The sequence below is a fragment of the Eulemur rufifrons genome, chromosome 3, assembly GCF_041146395.1.
Source record: "Eulemur rufifrons isolate Redbay chromosome 3, OSU_ERuf_1, whole genome shotgun sequence".
Lineage (NCBI taxonomy): Eukaryota > Metazoa > Chordata > Mammalia > Primates > Lemuridae > Eulemur > Eulemur rufifrons.
In genome coordinates, this window is record NC_090985.1 from 43,638,309 (window position 1) to 43,664,740 (window position 26,432).

A 26,432-nucleotide genomic window follows, 5' to 3' on the forward strand; every position below is an offset into this window, starting at 1 on the left:
TAGTTTACTGCTCTTTGAACTCACAGGTTCAAGCAATCCTCCCTCCTCAGCCTCCTGAATAGCTAGAACTACAGGCACACCACAACAATCGGCTAATTTTTATTTTTGTAGAGATAGGGTCTTGCTGTATTGCCCAGGCTGGTCTCAAACTCCTGGCCTTTAGCTATCCTCCCACCTTGGCTTCCTAAGTGTTCTGGGATTATAGGCTTGAACCACTGTGCCAGGTAGAAATTGGCTTGATAATTGCTCCTCTGTTTGCCTAGCTGGTATAGGCGTGCACTTTGGGGGAAAAAATGGGTTTGATTTTCAATCGTATGTGAAGAATACTAATAGAACAGTTTAATAATCTTATAAAGAATACTGGCACAGGTATTACTAGAAAACTTAATTTCTAGTTGGTTTGGAATGCTTGATAAAGTTCCTTTATAGCTTTATTTTCCTAATTTGTTTTGGTTTAGATCTAAGTTCAAATTAATTTTAATTTAGCTAATTAATCTGTCACCAGGACAATTGGAGGGGGTAGGCCAAGATTAAATCTGGTTCAAGATTTTAAAAAGTGTTAATGGATAATCCATAATTAATTAACCAAGATTTAACTGTTACTGAAGTTCATAGGTTTTATTTTCATGCATATTAAATGCAAACGATGGCTTCAAAATATGTCTTTTTAAATAAATTTTTCCGTATTCATGTGGATTATGTGTGAGAGAGAGATGTATAACAGATATATATATATATTTTTTTTTTTTAAATAAATACTGAGGCAGCAGTGTCTAGTGATGACTCCGGAATTCTGGAGTTTGACATTTAGACTACCTGGGGTCTAAATACATAGTTTACTGCTTAAATCACTGGGGCCCAGTGAGTTTATGGTGCCTCTTCACACACAGCAAGCCCGAGCAACACCCCTCGTTTTAGTTTCGGAAGACTCTCCTGTTAATAGCACCAGGCACCAAGCCTTAGTTTATACCTTGCCCTTCGCAAACTCGTCTCCCCTCACCAAATATTTTCTCCACTTTCCAAAATTTTAACAGTTCTCACCCATCATGTTCACACGCAAAGACAAATGCAAACACCCTAGTAGTATCGCTCAAGCCCCGCCCACTGAGACAAAGCTTCCCGGTTCCACCTGGTCCGCCGTTCCACTTCCGCTGACGTCGGAGGTCAAAGGCCGCAGGCAAGATGTCGGCCGACGGTAACTTGGAGCGGTTGCAGAGTGCACCATCTCTGTGACACGCTCGGTGGAAGCGATTTATAGCAGCCAGGAAGAGGAAGCGAGTTTGAGGCTGCAGCGATCCGGCGGGGCCGGGTCTGGGTCCCCAGGACGCCCCGGCCGCGGGACGTGACTGCTTGGGACCGTGCGGGAGCAGGGAGTGTGCGGTGCCCAAGACGAGTAATGCCCCGCATCTCCCCAGGAAGCCTGCAAGCCAGGCTCCGCGGGACCGCTTCATGCCGCCGACTGGTATAGAGCCCGCCAGAATGAACAGGAAAAAAGGAGACAAGGGCTTTGAAAGCCCAAGGCCATATAAATTATAAGTATTTTTTAATCTCCCTTCCTTGTTTTTGGTTTTGTTGCCATTGATTATATTTTGTGAGTACTTGAAACTGACTTGCTGAGGCTGGGAAACCCAGTGGGAAGCTAGAATTCACTCACTGTGATCGAAATGGTGTTTGTGGGGTGAAAATGTTTTGAGTGACAATGTTACTCAGCAGATTTAATTCCCCTCGAAGGTTAATAACCCTTTTTTTAAAGTACTAAATTTTATTTCTGTCAAAAGAAATCTATTTTCGTGGCTGTTGCTAGATTTAAAACAAACAAGTTATCCTAATTTGTAGGGTTTGTTTTAAAATGAAAGATTGATGTGATTTCGAGCTACTTAGAACATAGCCCTTGTTTATATCTGGACAAGATTATGCTTTCATTTAATAGTAAAAATTATTTTTCTTTATATTTTTTAATATACAACCCATCAGGTCGTCTGCATAAACAACATAAACTTCCAGAGAAAATCTGTTGTGGTAAGTTTATTCTCAATAATTATAATCAGTAATAAGTTCACCTTCATAGTACTTACAAACTTTATACTGTTCCAGATAATTGTTTCAAAAATAGGTAAGAATTAGAATTAAGGTCTATATAATTCCAAGTTCTATGGTCCTTCTATACCTGTTTACCTTCTCAATTCTCCTTTTCCTTTTTTTCAATTTCCTGATTAAAATTTTATTACTTTTAATCTGTTGTGGAATGTGAAAGCCTGCATAACCAAGCATTTTAGAATTGTGCATAAAACAAAAATAAGCTCATAGTGAGATTTCTCCTGTGAAAAAAATTAAGATTAGTACACTCCCTGACTTGACTTGGCTTCTAAGAGGCCAGTTTTATTTTCTGATTCTTGGCTCATTTGGTTTAGGTGGCATTGCTTTATGGTAAAGTTTTAGATAGAGTATTTGAGATCTAGTAACCCTGTTACCCCCTGCCATATAGATGTATGAATTACTGATGTAATCCATTCTAGGAAAATCCTTGAAAACCCAAGTACTTAATTAACTCTCTTAGGGGAACCTGTATTAAATAGACTAAAATCTTAGAGCTGGTTTTGCTTGAGTGATGGTATTAACGTCCCTCTCAGACTTGTCACCCACGTATGTGTGCTTAGGATAAGCCCTATAGATAGAAAAATGTAACCTTTTCTTAAGAATCATAGAATCTTAGATTTATAAAGTTCCTAAAAATTTCATTAAGTCTAGACTCCTTATTTATGGAATTTCTCTTGCAATCTTCCCCACAGATTCTTTAGCTTGTATCTCATAGTAGGATACTTTAGGTATATTATGTTGTATGAATTGGGTAGGAAAATGTGAGGATTAGGAAGTTTAGTATGGAGGTTACTGCAGTAGTCTAGGGGAGAAATGAGGAAGCCCTAAATGAAGATAGCATTAGTGAAAATGAAGTAGAAATAGAGTTGACACGATTGATTGAATTATAGTGAACATTTATTGAGCACTTAATATATGTAAGGTACTCTTGTAAGGCTTCTGTGTATTAACTCAGTCTTCACAGTGAGGTAGGTACAATATTTTAATCATGATTTTATAAATAAGGCAGCTGAAAGAATGGAGGTTAAGTAACTTTCCTAAGAGCATAAAGCTGGCAAGTGATAGAGCCATTTTTAATCAAGGATGACCTAAAAGTCCTTTGTACCTCCTTTTTGTCTATCATTCCCCCTTTCATCCCTACTCTCCTGGAGGAATTGATAGACAGAAAGGAGTTGCAGATGACTCTTTTCAGGAATGCTAGAAAGGAGTTGTGGATGACTTAAGTTTTCCACTGGAAAAATTGGTTGGATGGTGTATGGGTTAGATTCCTGGCAGGAAGTAAGTGGCACACATATACAGGTTAATTGAGGGAAATTAATGAAGGTACTATTTAGAACAAACAGTGTTAAGAGAACCCAACAAGAGGTGGAGGAACGCCGAGCTAGCAACAATGAGGGACAGTTACCACTTCTAGGCCTGAAAGGCCAATGGGAGGAAGAAGTTACTGGAATGTACTGTAGCCATAAGAAACAGTCACCTTATAGGAGCTGCGGCCATTAGTAGAAGAATGAAGCTACTGCCTACCCCAAACCTGGCATAATGAATATAATGAGCTCACTTTTCTTCTGCTCACCAGTTTCTCTCTTGTGTCTCCCACAAACCAGAAGCCAGGAAAGTAGAGCCTAGTTAATGTAACCCCCAGGGTACAGAGTAGGGTAGAGAGCAGATCAGGAGGAGCAAAAGGAGAATAATCAGAGCAGTCTACCCCTTTTACCCAATTCATTCACTGTTGTCTTTTGTTGAGATGAAAAGCTAGTGTTCCTGACATAGGGAACTTACGAACTCCTATCAGCTATTGAAAGAGTTCTCTATGGCTAATTACCTGTTTTTGTAAGTAAAGTGTTATTTGAATGCTGCTATACCCATTTATTTATATTTTATCTATGGCTGCTTTGGAATTACAATGGCAGAGTTGACAGCTGAGACAGAGACTGTGTGACCCACAAAGCCTAAGATACTAACTGTCTGACCCTTCAAGAAAGAGTTGTCTGGCCGGGCACAGTGGCTCATGCCTATAATCCCAGTGCTTTGGGAGGCCCAGGAGTTTGAGGTGAAAGTGTGCTGTGATCATGCCACTGTACTCCAGCTGGGGTGATAGACCCCATCTCTTTGAAAAAAAAGAAAGAAAGAGTTCCCTGATCCCTGAACTATTTGTGTTAGTGTGGGAGATGGCAGTTCAACCCTATTCCCACCTAAAATATTAGCTACCACCGGTATCTTTTGTGCAAGATAGTGGAAAGAAAAGTGGGTCAAAGGAACAATGTGAAACTTAATTGCTACAGCCCCTGCTTTCTTTAGCTGGTAGCAAGGCCAGAGTTGATAACACTGCTTTCTTCCTCTAGCCATTTCATGTTCCCCTTTCCTACTGCCAACATTTCTGTTGGGATGGCCTGGACTTTCATTTCTGTAGGACTTTCATCCTTGCTTCTTCTGTCTTTATTGGGTTATTGCAGTTTCCATTGACTAGAACTGTTGGTCAAGGGGGACCTAAAGGACATCACAGTGAATTCCGTACATTACAGATGTAATTCTTGTCTTGGCTTCAGTTTCCTGTTTAGTAATCTCAATTAGTCATTCCAGACAGTACAGAACCCCTTTCTCTGCCTTTTGGTTCATTGTCATGAGGAGCCCAAAGTGGTCAAGGGGCAGTTTCAACTTCCAATTTAATGGAACCATGACTAAGTACCCTGGTGGATGCATTCTTCCCTTGGGCACAAAGACCTCCAAACACATGAACCGAAGGCCCAATAGACAGGAGGCAAAAATTCCTTTCATGGTACAATAGTGAGAATAGTCTCTTCAACTTTCACCTCTTGGTTGCTAGTTTTATTTTGGCTATGGAGAGATAACCCTATATATTGTCCGGTAGTTTAAGACAGCATCCTGTCTCTCAATTGATGCTGTAACTGAGTATTCAGCAATTAATCATGCCAGCTGCTTCTGGATGATAGGGTACAAGATAAAACAAATAGATTTGGACAGATGGTTATTCCATTTTCTGTGTACGGATGTTATGAGGAGAAGCAGGATTAGGAGGAAAGATTTGTGGATCAGATTAGAAAATGTTACGTGTCACACACTTTCATTTTAGGAAATTGAGTTGAACAGTGGCTAATTGGCTACATGTATATGTAGTTGAAGAACAGTGAGGCTGGGCACAATGGCTTGTGCCTGTAATCCTGCCACTTTGGTAGGCTGAGGCGGGAGGATTGCTTGAGGCCAGGAATTCAAGACCAGCCTGGGCAACGTAGCAAGACCCTATATCTACAAAAAAATAAGTTAGTGATGTGCAACTGTAGTCCTAGCCACTTGGGAGGCTGAGGTGGAAGGATCACTTGAACCAAGGAGTTTGGGGTTATAGTGAGCTATGATCACACCACTGTACTCCAGCCTGGGTGATAGAGTGAAACCCTGTCTCTAAAAAAAAAAAGAAAGAAAGAAAAATAACAGATGGCAATAGAGATTTGGGAATCTTTAATATATAGTTGGTTATGAAGGATGTGGAAAAGCTCAGTCAAGGTGTCTAGCAGGAGATGAGATCAAGGAAAAATAATCTGGAGAAATTGAAAGTTGAGGAATATGACCAAGAGACACTTGAGCTGTAGAAGCCAAGGAAAAACCTGTCTTAAGAAGGACAAAATGGTTATCAGTTTTAAATGTGGGCAATAAATATAAACTTGAAAACTGAAAGTAATTATTGGTCATTAGTGATCACAGCAAGGACAATTTCAGTGGAATGATGACTGTGTAAGTCATATTGTACTGAAAGGAAGAGGAAATTGGAACAGTGAGCATCCTCTACTTTTTCAAGAATTTCTCTTTTGAGGATGTGGGAGAAAGAGGGCAAAAATTAATTTGAGGTTGACATAGATCTAAAGGTTTTTAAAGATATATGAGTCTTGAACATGTTTGTAGGCACAGGGTAAAATTGTACAGAGCGGACTGATTGTGATTATAGGAGAGGGTAATAAGTAGAGCGAGATTTCATGGGATACTGTGGAGGATGGTGTCTATAGGACCATTGGAAGGATCATTCTTAAACAGGAGGGAAAGATAAGTACAAGTAGCAAAAGGGCAAGAGTGGTTGAATTTAAGGATTTCTAGAGTGAATGGGAAAAAAGTAGTCCTAGAAGTGCTGGGAAGGTTGTGGTGAGAAACTGGAAGAGGTCAAGGAAGAGGACTGGGAGGGAAGTAATGAGAGGGGTGGCTGGAGAGGCATCGTGGACATTTAAGTTTTTGATGTCAGCATTGGAACAGTTGTGAGCAGTGATGATGTGCATTTCAGGTTTGATCCTGATTGCTGTCTGGAATAGAAGTAAGGATTGTAGGAATTGAGGTCAAGGAACTTTGAGGCAGTGTTACTGGATGGATCAGATATATCTACATTCAAGTAACTTAGAGTGATGGCAGAGATGTGTTAGAAAGAAAGAGTATGAGCCTTCAGTGAATGTTGGGGGATTTAGTAGATATTAAGAGGCACAGAGTTTTTGTGCCTCATGCACACAAAGGAAAAGAAATAGAAAAGAATAATAAAAACATTTATTAGGTATATACTAGATGCCAGCTATGATTTTAAGTATGTTCCTTATAGTAAATTGCTGAATTGTCATAATACCACTAAAAGGTCAATAGGGTGATTATTCTTGTTTTACAGCTGAGGATACTGAGGCACAGAGAGCTAGAGTAACTAGCTAGTAATTACTATGTGGTAGAACTGGGATTTGAATATAGGGATGAGTCTACCTCCAGAACACCTGCATTTAACTGTGATACCCTACTGCCCTGGCTTTTATACATATGCTATATAAAATCCTATAAATGGCTCAGAAGTAGCAGTGGAAACTAGGAGAATGCCTGTTTCCCTCCACCCTAATTTATAGTGAATGAGAAAATAGCTTCTTATCTAGGGGGATTCGGGAGCTATTTTATTTAAGGCTAGGAGGTAGAGAGGGAGTTTTAGTAAAGGTTGAAAGGCACAGGGGAAATGTTATTTAAAGTGTATGGGGGCTCCAGGAGGATGGTTATCTGTGAAGTGGTGGAGAGAGAGGAAACAGCAAGAAGGAGGTAAGAGTGAGAAGGTTAGGTGACCTGGGGGGCTCACAGTTATGCCAGTGACTAAGGATGACAGGGATTGGAGGCTTGTAGAAGTTACTGGGTCGAATGTTGCAGGCAGGCATAGGATAGGGCCCTAGGTGGTGTGAGAGACATGATTATACAAGGAGATTGGGCTTTTCCTATCTTCATGAAATACTCTCCATTTTATTGTTGTTAACCTTAGTTTAGAAAGCCAAATCCCATTCTTATGTCCCCCTAAGGAGCTGACTGTTGACTGCATTTCTGAAATGTTGGTTCTACTTGTCTGTCAGCTGATCCAAACTCGTTTAAATTTGCAATGGTAATTGGATGACTGATATGCTAATTAAAAGGAATTTTTGTCCTTCCTACAATTGCTCAGAGTTTACACCTTTAAACTCAGAGCCTTTATCAATATTATCTTGGCCTTTGCTCCTTCTCTTCTCTTTGTTGATACCACAGAGATCTGTGCAGGTGGTCTAATTTAAGCATGTATGGGTCACTTATTTGGGAATTGGAAGCTGGAGAATTTTGAGTAGCTGGGCTGCATGTTATCTAATAACAATTCTTACATATTTAAAACCCTTGTTACTCAGAGGCATTATGGCATAATGGGAATCATTTGGGACCACTTAGGTGTGTTTGAATCTCAGTTCTCCACTTATTAATGATGCAGTTTTCTTGACTTTGCTAACTTATCTGTAAAAAGTTAACTTTTTTTTAATACTTTACAGTGGTACTTATCTCTTAGAACCTCTCCATAAAAAGTGTAAAGTAGTACTTATCTCTAGAGTTGGTATTAGGATTAGAGAGAACATAAAAGTATGTAGTGTAATGTCTGCCTTATGGTGGTAGTCATTATAATCTAGTCCTCTATGGTTATTGCCTGCATTTTTCATCTTAAATATTCCTGTTGCAGCCTCTGAAATTTTTCTATTCACTTGCAGCTTCTAAAATGTTACTATTTCATGCCTTCCCATATTTTGTTTTTGAGTACCTCAGTTTTCAACCCAAGTTATTGAAATCATTAAACGTATATTCTGTGTTTCATCTGTTTCTCTCTCCCGTTGATTCAACACAAGAGGGTGGTGAGTGGTCAGTGTATTTAACTGTCTTTCATGTCTTAGGTACATGTTTCAGATAGATTGTACACTATACAGATAACATGGTAGAACTATATATGGCCTCTAGACTACTTGATAGGAAATCATCCAGCACTTTGAAGTGTCTGCTGCTCCTGGATGCAGTAATAGATTTTCCCTGCTTGCCTGAACCTCTTACAGCTCTTGCCACTTCACATATCCTAATTTACCTCCTGTGAGTAAAGACTCGTACTTGTTAGTTTCAGTGGTTGTAGGGTTTTTTTTTTTTAATTTAAAATTTTATTTTGTAATTATTATGGGTACATGAGAGTATATATTTATAGGGTACATGTGATGTTTTGTTACAGGCATACAATGTGTCACAGTCAAGTCAGGGTAATTGGGGTATCCATCATGTCAAGCATTTGTCATTTCTTTGTGTTAGGAACATTCCAGCACCACTGTTTTAGTTATTTTATAGTATGGCATAACTTATTGTTGACTATAGTCACTTTGTTGTGCTATCAAATATTGTTCATTCTATCTATGTTTTTGTACTAATTACCTATTCCCACTTTATCCCCTCTTCCCCATTATCCTTCCTAGCTTCTGATAACTATCATTCTACTCTCTGTCTCCATGAGATCAATTGTTTTAATATTTAGCTCCCACATATGAGTGAGACCATGCAAAATTTGTCTTTCTGTGCTTGTCTTATTTAACTTAACATAATGTCCTTTACTTCCATCTATGTTGTTGCAAATGACAGGATTTCATTCTTTTTTTATGGCTGAATAATATTCCATTGTGTATATTTAGCACATTTTCTTTATCCATTCATCTGTTGATGGACTTAAGTGGATTTCCAAATGCTACAATAAACATGATAGTGCAGATATCTTTTTGATACACTGATTGCCTTTCTTTTGGATGTATACCAGGAGTGGGATTGCTAGGTTCTATGGTAGTGCTATTTTTAGTTTTTTGAGAAACCTCCATACTGTTCTCCACAGTGGTGGCACTAATTTACCTTCACACCAACAGTGTACGGGGGTTCTCTTCTCCACGTCCTTACCAGTATTCATTATTACCTGTCTTTTTGATAAAAAACATTTTAAGTAGAATGAGATGATATCTTATTGTAGTTTTGATTTGCGTGCTCTGATGCTTAATGATGAGCATTTTCTTCTTATAGCTGTTGGTTATTTGCATGTCTTCTTTTGAGAAATGTTTATTCAGATCCTTTGCCAATTTTTAGTTGGATTATTTGATTTTTTTCCTATTGAGTTGTTTGAACTCCTTATATATTTCAGTTGTTAATTGCTTGTCAGATGGGTACTTTGAAAATATTTTTTCCCATTATGTGGGTTGTGTCTTCACTTTGTTGATTGTTTTCCTTGCCATATAGAAGCTTTTTATTATTGCTAATGTGATCCCCTTTGTCCAATTTTGCTGTGGTTGCCTGTACTTTTTTTTTTTTTATTACTCAAGAAATCATTGCCCAGACCAATGTCTTGGAGTGTTTCCCCAATGTTTTCTTTTAGTAGTTTCATAGTTTCGGGTCTTAGATTTAAGTCTTTAATCCATTTTGATGTGATTTTTGTATATGACAAGAGTTAGAGGTCTAGTTTCATTCTTACGCAGGTAGATATCCAGTTTTCCCAACACCATTTGTTGAAGAAACTGTCCTTTCCCCAATGTATGTTTTTGTCACCTTTGTTGAAAATGAGTTCACTATAGATGTATGGGTTTATTTCTAGGTTCTCTGTTCTGTTTCCTTTGGTCTATGTGTCTGTTTTTATGTCAGTACCATGTTGTTTCGGTTACTACAGCTCTGTAGTATAATTTGAAGTCAGGTAATGTGATCCTTCCAGTTTTGTTCTTTTTGCTCAGAATGGCTTTGGCCATTCCAGGTCTTTTGTGGTTCCATGTAAATTTTAAGATTATTTTTTCTATTTCTGTGAAGAATGTCATTGGTATTTTGATGGAGATTGCATTGAATCTGTAGATTGCTTTGGGTAGTATGAACATTTTAACAATGTTGATTCTTCCAGTGCATGAGCATGGAATATCTTTCCATTTCTTTGTGTCCTCTTCAGTTTCTTTCATCACTGTTTTATGGTTTTCATTGTAGAGATCTTTCATTTTTTTGGTTAAGTTTATTCCTAGATATTTTATTTTATTTGTAGCTATTGTAAATGGGATTACTTTCTTGGTTTCTTTTTCAGATTGTTTACTGTTGACATACAGAAATGGCTGCTGATTTTTGTATGTTGATTTTGTGTTCTGTAACTTTACTGAATTTGTTTATCAGTTCTAATAGTTTTTGTGTGGATTCTTTAGGTTTCTCTAGCTATAAGATCATATTGTCCACAAACAAGGATAATTTGACTTCTTCCTTTCCAATTTGGATACCCTTTCTTTCTTTCTCTTATGTGATTGCTCTAGCTAGAACTTCTGGTACCATTTAGTATAACAGTGGTGAAAGTGGGTATCCTTACCTTTTTCCCAATCTTAGAGGAAAGGCTTTGTTTTTCCCCATTCAGTTCTAGTTCTTTAAGATGCATCATTAGATTGTTTATTTGAAGTTTTTCTATTTTTTTGATGTAAGCACTTAATGCTATAAGCTTTCCTCTTAATAGTGCTTTTTCTGTATCCCATAGGTTTTGGTATGTTTTGTTTTCATTTTCATTTGTTTCAAGAAATTTTTGAATTTTCTTCTTAATCTCTTCATAGACCCACTGGCTATTCAGGAACATATTGTTTAATTTCCATGTGTTTATATAGTTCCCGGTGTTCTTGTTACTGATTTCTGGTTTTATTTTATTGTGGTCAGAGAAAATACTTGATAAGATTTCAGTTGTTTTTTTTTTTTTTAATTTTTAACACTTGTGTTGTGGCCTAACATGGTCTATCCTTGGGAATGATCCATGTGCTAAAGAGAAGAGTGTGTATTCTGCAGCTGTTGGGTGCAACATTCTGTAAATATCAGATCTGTTTGGTCTATAGTGCAGATAAAGTCCAATATTTCTTTGTTGATTTCCTATCTTGACAATCTGTCCACAGTGGTATAGTTTTTTATCCCATTGTTTTCTCCCATGTTCTTTTACTCACCAACCTCTCATGGGTTTGATTCTCTTTTTGCTCTGTCATTTTTTTTTCCACTTCCCTATTTGGGTTCCAGTCTGTCTAGAACTTATTGTCTTTGAGATTAATGAGCCTTTTTACTTTTTTTCCTGAAAGGTGGTCTAATTTTCACTGATAGTGAAACCCCAAGGTGATAAAGTATTCAAAACTCATACCTGTTCAGTCACTAGGACAACCATGTTTGAAATTAAGATAGTTGGAGAGCACATGTATGTTTGTAGCTATTTGTTTCTGGAGTATAATATGTGTATACGTAGTAGAAATCAAAGAAATATGTTCTGTCTATGGCCATACCACCCTGAACATGCCCAAGATCTTGTCTGATCTCGGAAGCTAAGCAGGGTCGGGCCTAGTTGGTACTTGGATGGGAGAAATATGTTCTAATACCAGTCTTTATAATGAAATTGTTATTTTTTATCTTTACAGGGATTTGTGGAACTGACTATATTTCCCACAGTTGCAAACTTGAATAGAATCAAATTGAACAGCAAACAGTGTAGAATATACCGAGTAAGGATCAATGATTTAGAGGCTGCTTTTATTTATAATGATCCAACCTTGGAAGTTTGTCACAGTGAATCAAAACAGTAAGTCATTGACTTTAAAAGTCCATATTTCTAACAGTTCTTAAAAAAAAAAAAATTTAATGATTAATTTTTCTCAACAGATTTTTCTAAGATTACTATTCTCCGAATCCTAATTTTTTTTCCTAATTATACTTTCTGTTGCTTTTACAACTCTATATATTTGGTTCAAGTGATTTATCTAGCTATGCCCAACATAGTAAGTTATTGTTTCCCTTCTTTTCATATTAGTTTTCAAGAAATAATTTCTGGAATCATAATTTTCTTAACCGTTTTTTTTTTGCTTTTAATTTTTTTTAACTATTTCATAAATATCAAAAGTAATTTTCAGTGGGTTAGATGGTAACTATAATCTATACCACAGATTACTTCAAAATATTCTATAAAGTATTTTGACTATTTAGAATACCTTGTGAAAATACTATCTAAAATATCTCATTCCTTCGCCTTAAATAAATACTGCATCTATTGAGGATGCTTCTGGTTTTTATCATTAAACATATATTGCTATGTTCAGTTTTATATTCTACTTTTTCCATTTAATATTTTGTTTCCATTTTTGCATGTGTGTATGTGTATGTATACTTGATTTTTATGTTCGAGTAATATTCCATTCACTTGGTATACTGTAGTTTGCATGATTATTCTCCAGTTGTTTGGCATTTGTATAGTTTGCAGCTTTTGCAGTCATAAATAATGTTGAGTGAATATTTTGGTACATACAAGGTTTTTTTTTTTCCCTTTGAATTATTTCCTTAGTCAAATAGGTTTACTTAATCATTCTTATGACTCATCTTAGTATTTTACCTGATTGTGCCCCAATAAAATTTACACTAATTTAAATGCTATCAACTACATTTGAGAGCATTTGCTTTTTCCAAGATAATATTAAGTTATATCATTTCTGTGATTCTTAGGGTTTTGGGGTATGATATCAGAACTTCATCATAAACTCTTTTTAGTCAAGGTGATATTTTAACAAGTCTAGATATATAATATTGCCTTAAGGCAGCAGTTCTCAAAAAATGATTCCCAGACGAGCAGCACCTGTATCACCTGGGAACTTGTTAGAACTACAAATCCCCAAGCATTACCCCAGATCTATTGAATTAGAAACTAGGGGTAAGGTCTTAACAATTTGTGTTTTAACAAGCCTGCCAGGAGGTTATGATATAGACTGAAGCTTGAGAACCCCTGCCATAAGCGTTGAGAAGGGGAACTTATCTTTAAACATATTTATGAATCCCAGTAATCATTGATTTACAATCTTTCAAACTTAGAGAGGAGATAAACAAATGGGGTTGGAAAAATTCGGGGAATCACTCACTGAATTATTCCTGTAACTTTCTATTTCACAAAAGTAAGTTGTTGAAATTGCATTGCTTTTATAGCTACATTTGTAGAACTGCCATAAAAAGACTTACTAGAAAATCATCTGCATCCCCTTTCCCCCAGCAGAAAAATAAACAAAAACCATCTGCCTTTGGAGTAGTAAGTATATACCACTAATGAATAGAACAGTCACCTGTAAAAGCGCAAATAGGAGAACCATTGCCTTGCCAGAAGGCCAGAATATCTACCCTGCCTGCATTTGATGATAGGGTAAGAAGACTGTCCAAAAAAAAAAAAAAAAAACCAGTGTTTGCACATCTGCTCTACCTGTAATTTGTTGTTGCTGCCCAGGTCTCAGTGAATACAATCTGTTACAGTGCATTGACGAAACTTCTAGTCTGTTAAGGGAGCAAGCTTTACTCTTTACTTTGCTATGTTTATTTTGATGATTTCCCCTAAAATTTTTCTCTAGTGATACAGAAGATGCTTCATCACTTTTAGTGTTATGATAAAGGAAAGGAAATTATAAAGGAGATCTTTTCAAAGGTTAGGTTAGAGAATTGGGAAAGATAAAATATATTTAAAATTTTTCTTTCAGCTAGAACCAGAGCTTTGTTGGCTGTGGTCACATTGTAAATGCTTGACCAACTACCCTTGCTTTTCTGCTACCTCTAGAATATTAATCACTGTTTTTTTTCCTGTTAGTCCCAATACTGATAAAGACATTGGTTACTCTTTACAATAGAGATGTTACTTTTGCTCATGTTTATCTATTCATTGTTCGAAAAAGGATTTAATATTTTTTTTTTTTTGAGATAGGGCCTTGCTCTGGAGCCTAGGCTAGAGTGCAGTGGCGTTATCATAGCTCACTGCAGCCTCCAACTCCTGAGCTCAAGTGATCCTCCTGAGTAGCTCGGATTACAGGCGTGAGTCACCACACCCAGCCAGGATTTAGAACTGATTTTAGAGTTTTCTTAGACAAAAGTCTTTAAAAGTAGCTAATGAAATTAGCATGAAGGGTAAACAATTATAGTATGGTGGGTACATACCACTAAGTTACTGCATAGTTCCTAGAGGAAAACTGCACGTTTGGTTCTCATACTTCTGGTTGCCATAGCGAAGAGGGAAACAGTGTTATTTATAAGATTCATAAGACACAGACAAAAATACAGACAGTTAGATGTGAAAAATATTTCCCGTGGATGACATTATTTTTCAAGGGAACTTTGGGACAGACAGGTAGATAAGATCTTTAGCATGCTCCTAGACACTTCATTTATCTTTCTTGTTTCTAAAAAACTTCCCTTTAATGAACGAATAAAATTTCTAATATAGCTGAAACAAATAATAGCAGTTTTGAAATTAAAAGTGAAATTTCAAATTCAGTGGTAAAATTTGATCTTTAATACATAGAAGAATGTCCTAACACTCAAAGAAGTAATGTACTAGTTAATCACATTTTCTTATTTGTTTACTGTTGCTAGCAAAATAATTTCAGGACTTGAAATTTCTCCAAATATATTTTGTGTTTGAATCTTATGTATTGTATTAAATAGATACAGTTTGCCTCTGTAGAAGCTAAGGCTCTTTGGTTTTTTTGTTTGCTGTACTTCTCTTTTCTTAGAATAAAACAAATGTATACTTTGCCAGAGAAACTGTTTCTGTGGATGGGTTTTCCTCTTTGTTTCTTTCCTTTCCCCAGATAGGCTTTGTCACTTTGAGAAGCTATTTTTGTTTTGGTTGAAAAGTTTCAGCTTTGAGCTTATAATCAGTGAAATCCCCTAGGCTTTTTCATAGAAAAACCTATTAAGGTAGATTTTTCTCTAAACAGCCTTATTTCATGGTATCAGGTCCAGTTTTGTTTTATTTTTTAGAAGTCATCTTTATTCATTTTGGTATTGGCTTATTATTTGGGGTTTTCAGTTTGTGAAAATTCATCAAAAGTACACTTAGGGCATGTATACTTTTCTGATATATATTGTACTTCCAACAAAAATTTTTTAAAATAGAGGAAATATTTACAAATAATTGAAACTGAAGTTTTTTGTTTTTTTTTTTTTTTGAGAGAGAATTTTGCTTTGTCACTCTCGGTAGGGTACAGTGGCATCATCATAGTTCACTGTAATCTCAAACTCCTGGGCAAGCTATCCTCCTGCCTCAGCCCCCTGAGTAGCTGGGACTACAGGCACGCCACAACATTGGGATAATTTTTTATTTTTTTAGTAGAGACAGGGTCTCACTCTTGCTCAGAGCTGGTCTTGAACTCCTGACCTAAAGCAGTCCTCCTGCCTCTGCCTTCCAGAGTGCCAGGATAATAGGTGTGAGCCACCGTGCCCAGCAAAAACTGAAGTTTTGCAAAATCTGCACCAATAGTTAATTTTAAGAAGCAAATGTTCTTTATTTGACAAAGGATTATCAGATTGATTTAATATGGATGTATATAAGTTCTTTGAGAAAATTCTTTTGATTCCCTTAATTTACTAGTATTTTAATATTCCTTTCTAACATTATTCCTCTTAAAGCTGTGTTTGCACAAGGAGGACTAAGAGATGGGGATGGTAGTGGTTACAGGGCAAGGCCATTAAGTATTTTTCAGTCATTAGTATTCTGAAAATTGAAAACACTTACTATAATTTTGAGCTGTTATATTTTACTTCTCTAAAGTTAGAAAACATATTTGATTTATACACTGAAGTCTTAAACCATCAGAATATTATTGCTCATGACTGACTTCTCAGTGGATTCCATTTATAATGACTCACCCATTTTATTTTGACCATTGTGTCATTTTCTCAGGAAATGAGAAAATTAAGTGAAAGTAATTTCCCATAAAAAAACTAAGAATTCTAATATATAGTGTTTATATCTGGCTTTCTTTTTGTACAACAGTTATTATTTTATTTTTGAATTTCACAGATAACTTGGGAGAGGGATAGAAGTTATGCTGCCATCTCTCAAATTTCATGTTTTTGAAATTTTATTGAAAATAATTTATGATCTGTAGATATACAAAATAGTCTTTAAAATTAGATGGTATTCTAAGTGCTGATGATGAATAGGAGTGACTGGCACTTTCGTATATTGCTGGTGGGAATGCAGAATGGTCCAGCTGTTCTGGAAGGCAATTTGGCAGATTCTTAAAATGTTAAACATATGTTTACCATATGACTCAGCAGTCCCACTTCAGGGTATTTATACTACAGAAATGAAACTTATATTCACACAAAAACCTGTATACAAATGTTCATAACAGCTTTATTTGTGATAGCCACAAGCTGGAAACAACCTAAATGTCCTTCAGCTGTGTGAATAAACTGGGGTACAATCTATACAATGTAATACTACTCAGTGGTAAAAGGAGCAAATTGTTGATACATGCAGCAACTTGGATGAATTCCAGAAACATTACTGAGTGAGACAAGCCGGTCCCCAGTGGTAACATTCTGTATAATTCTATTTATTTGACACAGGGAAGATAGCACAAGGGTCTTTTTTGTGGTGACAGAGCTATTCTATATCCTGATTGTGGTGGTGGTTACCTGAATGTGTACATAATGTTCAAATTTATAGATCTATATACCAAAAGAAAAAAAATTACTTTTACTGTATGATAATTTTAAAAAAGATAGTTATATCTCACTTTATTGTACTTGGCAGATAATGTGGTTTTTACAAATTAGAAGTTTGTGGCAATCTTGTGTTTAACAAGTCTATTGGTACCATTTTTCTAACAGCGCATGCTCACTTTGTGTCTATCACATTTTTGTAACTCTTGTAATATTTCAAACTTTTTCATTATGTCTTTTATGGTGATCTCTGATCAATGATCTTTGATGTTGATATTGTGATTGTTTTGGAGTGCTACAAATAGCATCTATATAAGGTGGCAAACATAAATGATAAAGGTTGTTTGTGTTGTGACTGCTTCATAGACTGGCCATTCCCCATCTCTCTCTCTCTCTCTCTCTCTCTGTCTCTCCTGGGGCTTCTCTATTCCCTGAAACACAACTAATATTGAAATTAGGCCAGTTAACAACCTTACAATGGTCTGTAAGTATTCCAGTGAAAGGAACAGTCTCACTCTCTAAGTTTAAGTCAAAAGCTAGAAATGATTAAGCCTAGTGAGGAAGGCATGTTGAAAGCCAAGATAGGCTGAAAGCTTGGACTCTTATGCCAAACAGCCATGTTGTGAATACAAGGGAAATTTTTCTGAAGGAAATTGAAAGTGCTACTCCAGTGAACACATGAATGATAAGAAAACTAAACAGCCTTATTGCTGATATGGAAAATGTTTTAGGGATCTGGATAGAAAATCAAACCAGCCACAACATTGTCTTAGGCCGAAGCCTAATCCAAAACAAGGTCCTAACTCTCTTTAATTCTTCAAAGGTTGAGACAGGTAAGGAAACTACAGAAGAAAAGTTTGAAGTTAGCAGAGATTGGTTCATGAGGTTTAAGGAAAAAAGCTGTCTCCACAACATAAAAGTGCAAGGTGAAGCAGCGACTGTTGATATAGAAGCTGCAGCAAGTCATCTAGAAGATCTAGCTAAGATCATTGATGAAGTTGGCTACACTAAACAACAGATTTTCAATGTAGACAAAACAGCCTTATATTGGAAGAGGAATGCCATCTAGGACTTTCATAGCTACAGAGAAGTCAGTTCTTGACTTCAGAGGACAGGCTTTCTTGTTAGGGGCTAATGGAGCTGGTGACTTTTAAGTGGAAGCCAGTGCTTATGCCATTCTGAAAATACTAGAGCCCTTAAGAATTATGCTAAATCTACTCTGCCTGTGCTCTGTAAATGGAACAACAAACCCTGGATGATGGTACAGCTGTTTACAACATGGTTTACTGAATAGTTTCCACCCAATGTTGAGACCTATTGCTTAGAGAAAAAGATTCAAAATATTACTGCTCGTTGACAATGCATCTGGCTACCCAAGAGCTCTGATGGAGATGTACAAAGAAGTTAATGTTGTTTTCATGCGTGCTACCACAACATCCATTCTGCAGCCCATGGATCAAGGAGTAATTTTGACTTTCAAGTCTTATTATTTAAGAAATACATTTCATAATGCTATAGTTGCCATAGATCATGATTCCTCTGACGGATCTGGGCAAAGTAAATTGAAAAGCTTCTGGAAAGGGTTTGCCATTCTAGATGCCATTAAGAACATTCATGATTCATGGGAGGAGGTCATAATATCAATATTAACAGGAGTTTGGAAGAAGTTGATTTCAACCCTCATGGATGACTTTGAGGGCTTCAAGACTTCAATGGAGGAAGTAATTGTATATATGGTGGAAAAGCAAAGGAACAAGAATGTGACTGAATTGTTGCAATCTCGTGATAAAACTTTAATGGATGGAGGAGAGTCTTCATAAGGATGAGCAATGACAGTGGTTTCTTGAGATGGAGTCTGCTTCTGATGAAGATGGTGGGAACATTGTTGGAATGACAACAAAGAATTTAGAATATTGCATAAACTTAGTTGATAAAGCAGTGAAAGTGTTTGAGAGGATTGACTCCAATTTTGAAAGACATTCTACTGTAGTAAAATGTTATCAAACAGCATTGCATGCTACAGAAAAATCTTTCGTGAAAGGAAGAGTCAATCTATTTGGCAAACTTCATTGTTGTTTTATTTTAAGAAATATCCATAGCCACCCAAGCCTTCACCAACCACCACCCTGATCGGTCAGCAGTCATAAACCCTCCACCAGAAAAACAATTATAACTCACTGAAGGCCTATGTGATTGTTAGCATTTGTTGGCAATAAAATATTTTTTAATTAAGATATGTGCAGTGTTTTTTTAGACATAATGCTATCGCACACTTAATAGACTATAGAATAGTGCAAATACAACTTTTATGCACCAAGAAACCAAAAAATTTGTGTGACTCGGCTTTTTGCAACATTCACTTTACTGTGGTAGTCTGGAACCGAACCTGCAACATCTCCAAAGTATGCCTATACATAGCTAGTACATTAAAACACAGAGTTGTTGTTTTTATTATTGTTCTGAAATTTTTATACTGTTTTTTCACATACTTGTTTAACAGAAAGAAATTGTTAAAATATATCGAGCAGGTTACTTCCAGAACCTTATGTTTTGTAGTTGTTACCTTGAATAGTTGTTAAAGCTGTAGTTACGTTACTCTCTTCCTGATTGGTGGAGAGATGGATGAAGATGGGAGAGGAATCACCTCTGTCAAGAGTCTATAACTGTAATGTTTCTTTAATGGTTTTTCCCATCTTTTCCCTTTTGGATCATTCTGCAGAGTATATGAAACTTGCCTTTTAACTAGATTGAAAATGTATTAAGCTATGGAAATATCACTAACTTTACCTTGTGACTGTATCTAATGGCAGGATGGTAGGCATAAAATTGTACAACGAGGATATGGCTTGTGGTATTTGTGTCTTCTTGTTTTCTTGCTCTTTTCATTTCTTGTCTTCTTCCTTTCTCCCATTTCTTTCATATTACTTTAACTGATTTCAGTGAGGAAATTTAATATGTATGTGTGTGTGTATATGCACACACACACGTAAGTTGTTTTTATAGAATAAAATTAGAAAATCAGATGAGAGCAACATTTTCATATTTCTGTAAGACTTCCATATATTGTTTTCATCCAATGGGAAATAAGGCCAAATAACTATTGAACAAATATTTATTGAATACCTCCTGAATGTAACAGAACCAGCCAAAAATTCCCTGCCTTCATTAAGTTTACATTTTCATGTCCTGGGGAGTAAAGGTAAGTGGTATTACATTTTGAGGAATCGAATCCTATCTTGATTTATTTTAGACATCTTAATTTTTGTCAAATTATAAAGCTTGTTGAATTCATTCAAATTTTTTCCAGATAAAAAGTACTATTTTTTTGATTCTACATATGTTCTTTACATTTGTATCAGAAATGTGTAGTGCCTTTGGCATTCCAAAATTAATGAAGAATGTGATAATCATAATAATCACATAACATTTGTGAATAGAATATGTATGCAATTGTATTTATAGTTCAATAGTTTTTAACATGGTGAGTAGTACAGCCATTACTTGGCTAGAAAGCGTTCTTAGAGATTATGTAAAAAGATATAATGCTCATATACAAGTGATATCAAAAGATATTTTAAAAAGTGCTTGGCAGAATACATGGCTTATTGTTATTAAAAGTTGGCTCTTTTTTTCCCCCCCAGGAGAAATCTCAATTATTTTTCTAATGCTTATGCAGCTGCAGTTAGTGCTGTGGATCCTGATGCAGGAAATGGAGAACTTTGCATTAAGGTTCCTTCAGAGCTATGGAAACATGTTGATGGTAAAGCACCAAGAATATATTGACTGCACACTAAAATCATGTTAGATTCAGAGACTAGACAGTTTTGTATGAAAACTAATCATTTCAAAATTGTAAATTAACCAATTGAAATATACAGAAAGGGTTGGGAGTTCTTTTTCTTGTTAAGGAAGCAAAAACAGGACAATCGAAGGCTGTGACAAAAGCACCTCATTTCACTGTTGTTTTTTAAAATGAAAGATAGTTTTAAAAAATGAGACAGAATTTTTCAAGATTTGAGAACCACATGATGTCAAATTGTTTTAGAATTATACCATTTTGTAGCAAGAAAGATCCTGAAAAATCATCTGGTTCAATTCCTTTTTTGTTGTTACAGAAGAGTAATCTTAAGTCTAATGAAAGAAAGTGACTTGCTGAAGTTGATTTAGCTAATTAGTGGTAAAGACAAGTGTGGAATATAGGGTTCCTGACACTCATTCTGCATACTCTTAAATCTTTGTTTTCTCTCATGTAAAGTTGCTGTCATTATAATCATTATACATAAGCTTCTGCCTACCTTTAGCCTTTAAAAAATTAATCAAGGCAGGGAAGTAAAAGACTTTGTTTTGTTTTTGTTTTCTGTATGTGTGGGGTTGGGGTGGCATTTGTGGGAGGATTACCCAATTTAGGGGACAGGCATGGAAGTTCATTATTGCATGTTCAGAGTTTGGAGATAGTCCAGATGGTTGTAATGTTTGGGGGAAAATTAAAAGAAACATTTTTTTAATCTTGTTATGAAAACACCACCTTTATTATGCAGAAATCAAACAAAAAACGTAATAGTGCAGATTCTCAGGTGGTCCTCTCTACTCTGCCTCCCTACTTCTGCTCCCCAAAGTCAACTAGGATTAACATTTTGTGGGAGAATGTATTAATAAGAGGAGGAAAAAACTTGAAAAGTAGGTTTGGGAATAGATTTGGAAGGCCTTAAGTATCCAATGTGGGAGTTTTGAACTTTTTTCTTTAGGCATTAATATTGTCAGAAACGGTTGAGAGGAGGATGTGGGATGAGCAGAGCTATATTTTGGGAAAATACTATCAGCAGTGATAGAATTTACTGGAGGTAGGAACACCGGTGGAAGCAGGCTGTTGAGTTAATACAGGCAGAGAGATGATAAAAACCTAAGCTAGCGTAAGTAGTGTGATTTTTCAGACAAAATTCAGCCTCTGATTTCCATTTTATGTTCAGCGTTAAGTCTTTGCCTTTATTATGTAGACCACTGTTATTTATGTATCAATGTGTATGTATATTTATTTGTTGCAGAGTTAAAGGTCCTGAAGATACACATCAATTTTTCTTTGGATCAGCCAAAAGGAGGTCTTCATTTTGTAGTACCCAGTGTAGAGGGAAGTATGGCAGAGAGAGGTGCTCATGTTTTCTCTTGTGGGTATCAAAATTCTACAAGGTAGATTATAAAGTTTTATATACTTCAATTAATTTTATTTTTAATTGCATTTTTTCTTATATATGCATAATACATGCTTAGTATAAAATGACAAGTCTGAGCTTGACTCTCCAAACTTATACCTCCTCTAAATCATTTTCCATTAGTCAGTCCTTCTCAATCTTGTGTTGGCTTCTCTCTTCCTCTCTGCTTTTCAAGTCTCTGTTCTAAATTAATCGTCTCCAGCCTGAGCAAGAGCGAGACCCCGTCTCTACTTAAAATAGAAAGAAATTATATGGACAACTAAAAATATATATATAGAAAAATCAGCCGGGCATAGTGGCGCATGCCTGTACTCCCAGCTACTCGGGAGGCTGAGGCAGGAGGATCGCTTGAGCCCAGGAGTTTGAGATTGCTGTGAGCTAGGCTGACGCCACGGCACTCACTCTAGCCTGGGCAACAAAGTGAGACTCTGTCTCAAAAAAAAAATAAATAAATAAATAAATTAATCGTCTCACTTGATTCTTTTTTTTTTTTAAGCTTTACATTGTAGTAAAACATGCATACAGAAAAATTGCCCAAATTGTAAATGTGAAGCTCAATGAATTTTTACAAGTGAACAAACCCATATAATCCACACTCAGATCAAGACAAAGAACATTACTAGCACCAGAGACCCCTCTTACCTCTTCCATTCATTACTTGCCTACTCAACATTCTCCTGCCCAACTATTCTGATTTCTAAAGTACCATAGATTACACCTGTTTTTGAACTTTATATAAATGAATTGTGTGTTATGCTCTTTATGTGTGTCTTCTTTGTTCAGCATTAGTAGTGAAATTTATCTAGAATGTTGTGTGTAATTATAGTACGTTCATGCTCATAGCTCTGTAGTATATAACATGTTATTGAAATTTTATAATATGTATATTCTCCTCAGATTAATTCCTCTAAGTCCCAGGGATAGGCTTAGTCTTAGTCAGTCTTATATGCCTCAATATCAAGTACCTACCCCGACACATAATAAAACCTGACCTGAATTAATTAAAGTAGGATATAAAATTTATATCCAACTTTACCAGTACTAATTTTGAATTTGTACAATGCATTACATACTCCAAAAAAGCAATTCTCTTACGGAATAAATTCTGAATATTAATTATGTTTCATAAAACTTTATTATAAATTTTTTTTAGTTTCTGGAAGTAAATGCTACATAAAAACTAATGTGAATATATAAGTTAAAATTATTTTTAATTTAAAAAATCAAAACTAAGAATTGCTTAACTGGTCTGAACTGGCCATACCACTTGATATATTTTATTAAAATTGCTGAATAATATTTGGAAACAGATTTTATCAGATCCTTTCACCTTGCCCAGTAAAAAGTTTCAGTAGCCAAATAGCTAAAGTTTTTTCATTTTCTAGAAATGTTAAAATAACTCAGATGTGAGGAAAACAATGTAGAGTACACTTTCAATGTGTTTTCTATACCGTCAATCTTTTTTCTAGATTTTGGTTCCCCTGTGTTGATTCATATTCTGAATTGTGTACATGGAAATTAGAATTTACAGTAGATGCTGCAATGGTGGCTGTTTCCAATGGAGATTTGGTGGAAACAGTGTATACCCATGATATGAGGAAGAAGACCTTCCATTACATGCTTACCATTCCTACAGCAGCCTCAAATATCTCTTTGGCTATTGGACCATTTGAAATACTTGTAGATCCATATATGCATGAAGTAAGTCAGCTCTCTTGTTCTCCTCTCATCCTTTTACTCCTTATAAAAAGGTTATTAATAAAATACTAAGTCTTAACTCTTCTTTCAGCTATCAAGAATATCACTAGAGAGAAAATGTTTCCTTATCTGGTATATTTAATGATGTTAATTCATGAATGAATTCCTTTCAAAATGTTGTGTTTAAATTTCGAATTGTTTTTTAAAAGGAAGCTTAGCATTCCAAAAGAGCCTCAGTTATACCTTCATTTAGAGTATAGGTTGATTTATGTAACTAATTTTATTCATTACTAATGTCATCTTTTTGTTTAGCATATGTTTTTGAATGTTATAGATCCATCTCTGGAATCTGTAATATTATAAATTTAAAATTAAAGAGTAAGATTTATTCTCACTTCAACATATATAGAGGAAAAAAGAAAAGACTGAGATAGAGTTAGGATTCTGTCAGCAAACTCATGAAGACTTCTTCTAGTTTCTTTCCAGCACATATCTTATTACAGATCATATATCAATTGATAAGCCAAATAGTAATTTTAGGCCTCCCTAAGAATGAGACTTCTGCTGGTTAGAAAATGATTTATTAGTTGTTAACTCTCTTGGCTTCTGTACTTATTTAAAATAACATTTGAATGAATCTCTTCTTATTTACTATTCTTTATGTTTTCAACTTAGTTTTCTTTTTTTTTAAAAAATAAACATATATTTTGACCATGTATATCTCAGCATTTCTTTCAGTTATGCAAATAAAAATTGAGGGCAACTAGCTTTAGAAAGACTGTCAGAGAGCTTCTCAGTATGCCTTTTATATTTACTTTCCTGAAATTCACAAGATTTGTAAATACTCATGGAAAAGATTCAAGATATTTTGTGAATGGTTTTGCTTATGTTTTCTTGACAATGACTCTTTTAAAGCTGCAAGCACTGATAAGATTGGCAGTGAACTTTATTATCTTTGGTAAATGACCAACTTTAAAATCAACATTTGATTCTTAACCATTTTGTATTTCAGAAGAATTTTTTTTCCACACTGGTACTGAATGACAGCCAAGAAATATTTTTCTTGAATACTTTGAGCCCATAATTTAGTCTTTCTCTGTCTCAAATATGTGTTGATAATAATTGTTACCTGCATTATCAATAGATTTGCTATCATGTAGGTTTATCTAAAAGTGAGTCCTTTTTTTGGTGAGTAGTATTTTGTGTGTGTGTGTATACCAAGGGGATTGCTAATCATGATACAGTTTAGGCCCTGACCATTAGTAATATATAGATGTTCATCCCCACTCTTATGGTACCCTCTAATTTGTTCTTTTAAAATGCTGTTAGAAGTATAATTTTGATCATACATTAAAAATTTCCCTTGCCTCCACAATTCTGCAGTAATCAGAACTCTTTAGCATGGCTTTCAAGATCTTCTAGAATTTGACTCTAATGTTTGCTGTATTCAAAATAGTTTACTTATATTTCTGTGATCATACATTATTTCTTCCTATCTTTGACTTTGGGATATTTTCTTTTCCCCTCCTTACCTATCAAACTTTTGTCCAACTCAAAAAGTTTACCTCAGATTCCATCTCCTGTATGAAACCTTACGGGATCATTCTAGTCAGAGTGATCTCTGTCATTGTTGATGCCATTCATTTGGCATGGAATCATAACCTGAGGCAGTATATGATATTTGTGTGGCCAAGGTGAGATATATCGTAATAAGAAAACTAGAAGTACTCTTTCTATTGGGGACATTTTTTATGTCCTAACTAATATTAAACTTCCCTACAGATTCAGTGCATAGTTGAAATATTAGAAGAGGACTATAATAATTATTCTTTATGTATAGATAGTATTATTAACATTAACTCTTAATTACTGAGAAAGTATTATAATGTGCAGTATTCACCGGTTATATTTATGAATAAGAGGTAGATTTACAATAAGACTTGGAAATTTAAATCTTTCTTGTTATATAGGCATATCAGAAGGAATTTTAATTTAATTTGGAACCAAAGTTATATTTTCAGTGTGTCTAAGCATTCCACAGACATATAATCCATCATGAATTTAATTTCCAGTACAATGACTATTTTGTAAGCATAATCAGTAAAAGTAATCACTAATTTCACAACAGCATTTTCTTTCAACATGGTGAAATTTATAAGAAAAAATAGATTTATGTGAACATTTATTTATAATTGAGATATTTACAAAATTTAAAATACTAAAGTTAACTCTTTCACTTCGAGGGTGATCTTCTCTGCTTTTTATTTTCAGGTTACTCATTTTTGTTTACCACAACTTCTTCCATTGCTGAAACATACCACGTCATACCTTCATGAAGTCTTTGAGTTTTATGAAGAAATTCTTACGTGTCGATATCCATACTCCTGTTTTAAGACTGTATTTATTGATGAGGCTTATGTTGAAGTGGCTGCTTATGCTTCCATGAGCATTTTTAGGTGGGTATCTCTTCAAATTTGAAATGACTAAATTTAGGGTAATGATATGAATAAAAGTTATTGAGTTGTGATCAATTTTAAGATGATTTTTGACCTTTTCCCCCTTAATTTAGATGTGGTTAGCTTTGTAAAAAGTCTAGTTTTTAAAATTTAAAAATGTAGAAAAACATGAAGGAGAAAATTTAAGATA

At 35.3% G+C, this 26,432-nt stretch overlaps 1 protein-coding gene across 1 annotated transcript in view; it reads left to right on the forward strand.

The window, feature by feature from the left end:
- The first annotated feature begins 1,174 nt into the window (after positions 1-1,174).
- Positions 1,175-26,432, forward strand: part of TAF2 (TATA-box binding protein associated factor 2) — a 75,230-nt gene continuing 49,972 nt past the window's right edge. The window contains exons 1-7 of the mRNA XM_069466044.1: positions 1,175-1,532; positions 1,965-2,019; positions 11,826-11,986; positions 20,523-20,641; positions 21,924-22,065; positions 23,558-23,789; positions 26,058-26,242. Coding sequence (XP_069322145.1) covers positions 1,450-1,532; positions 1,965-2,019; positions 11,826-11,986; positions 20,523-20,641; positions 21,924-22,065; positions 23,558-23,789; positions 26,058-26,242 — 977 coding nt within the window. The 5' untranslated portion in view covers positions 1,175-1,449. The remainder of the gene's footprint in view (positions 1,533-1,964; positions 2,020-11,825; positions 11,987-20,522; positions 20,642-21,923; positions 22,066-23,557; positions 23,790-26,057; positions 26,243-26,432) is intronic.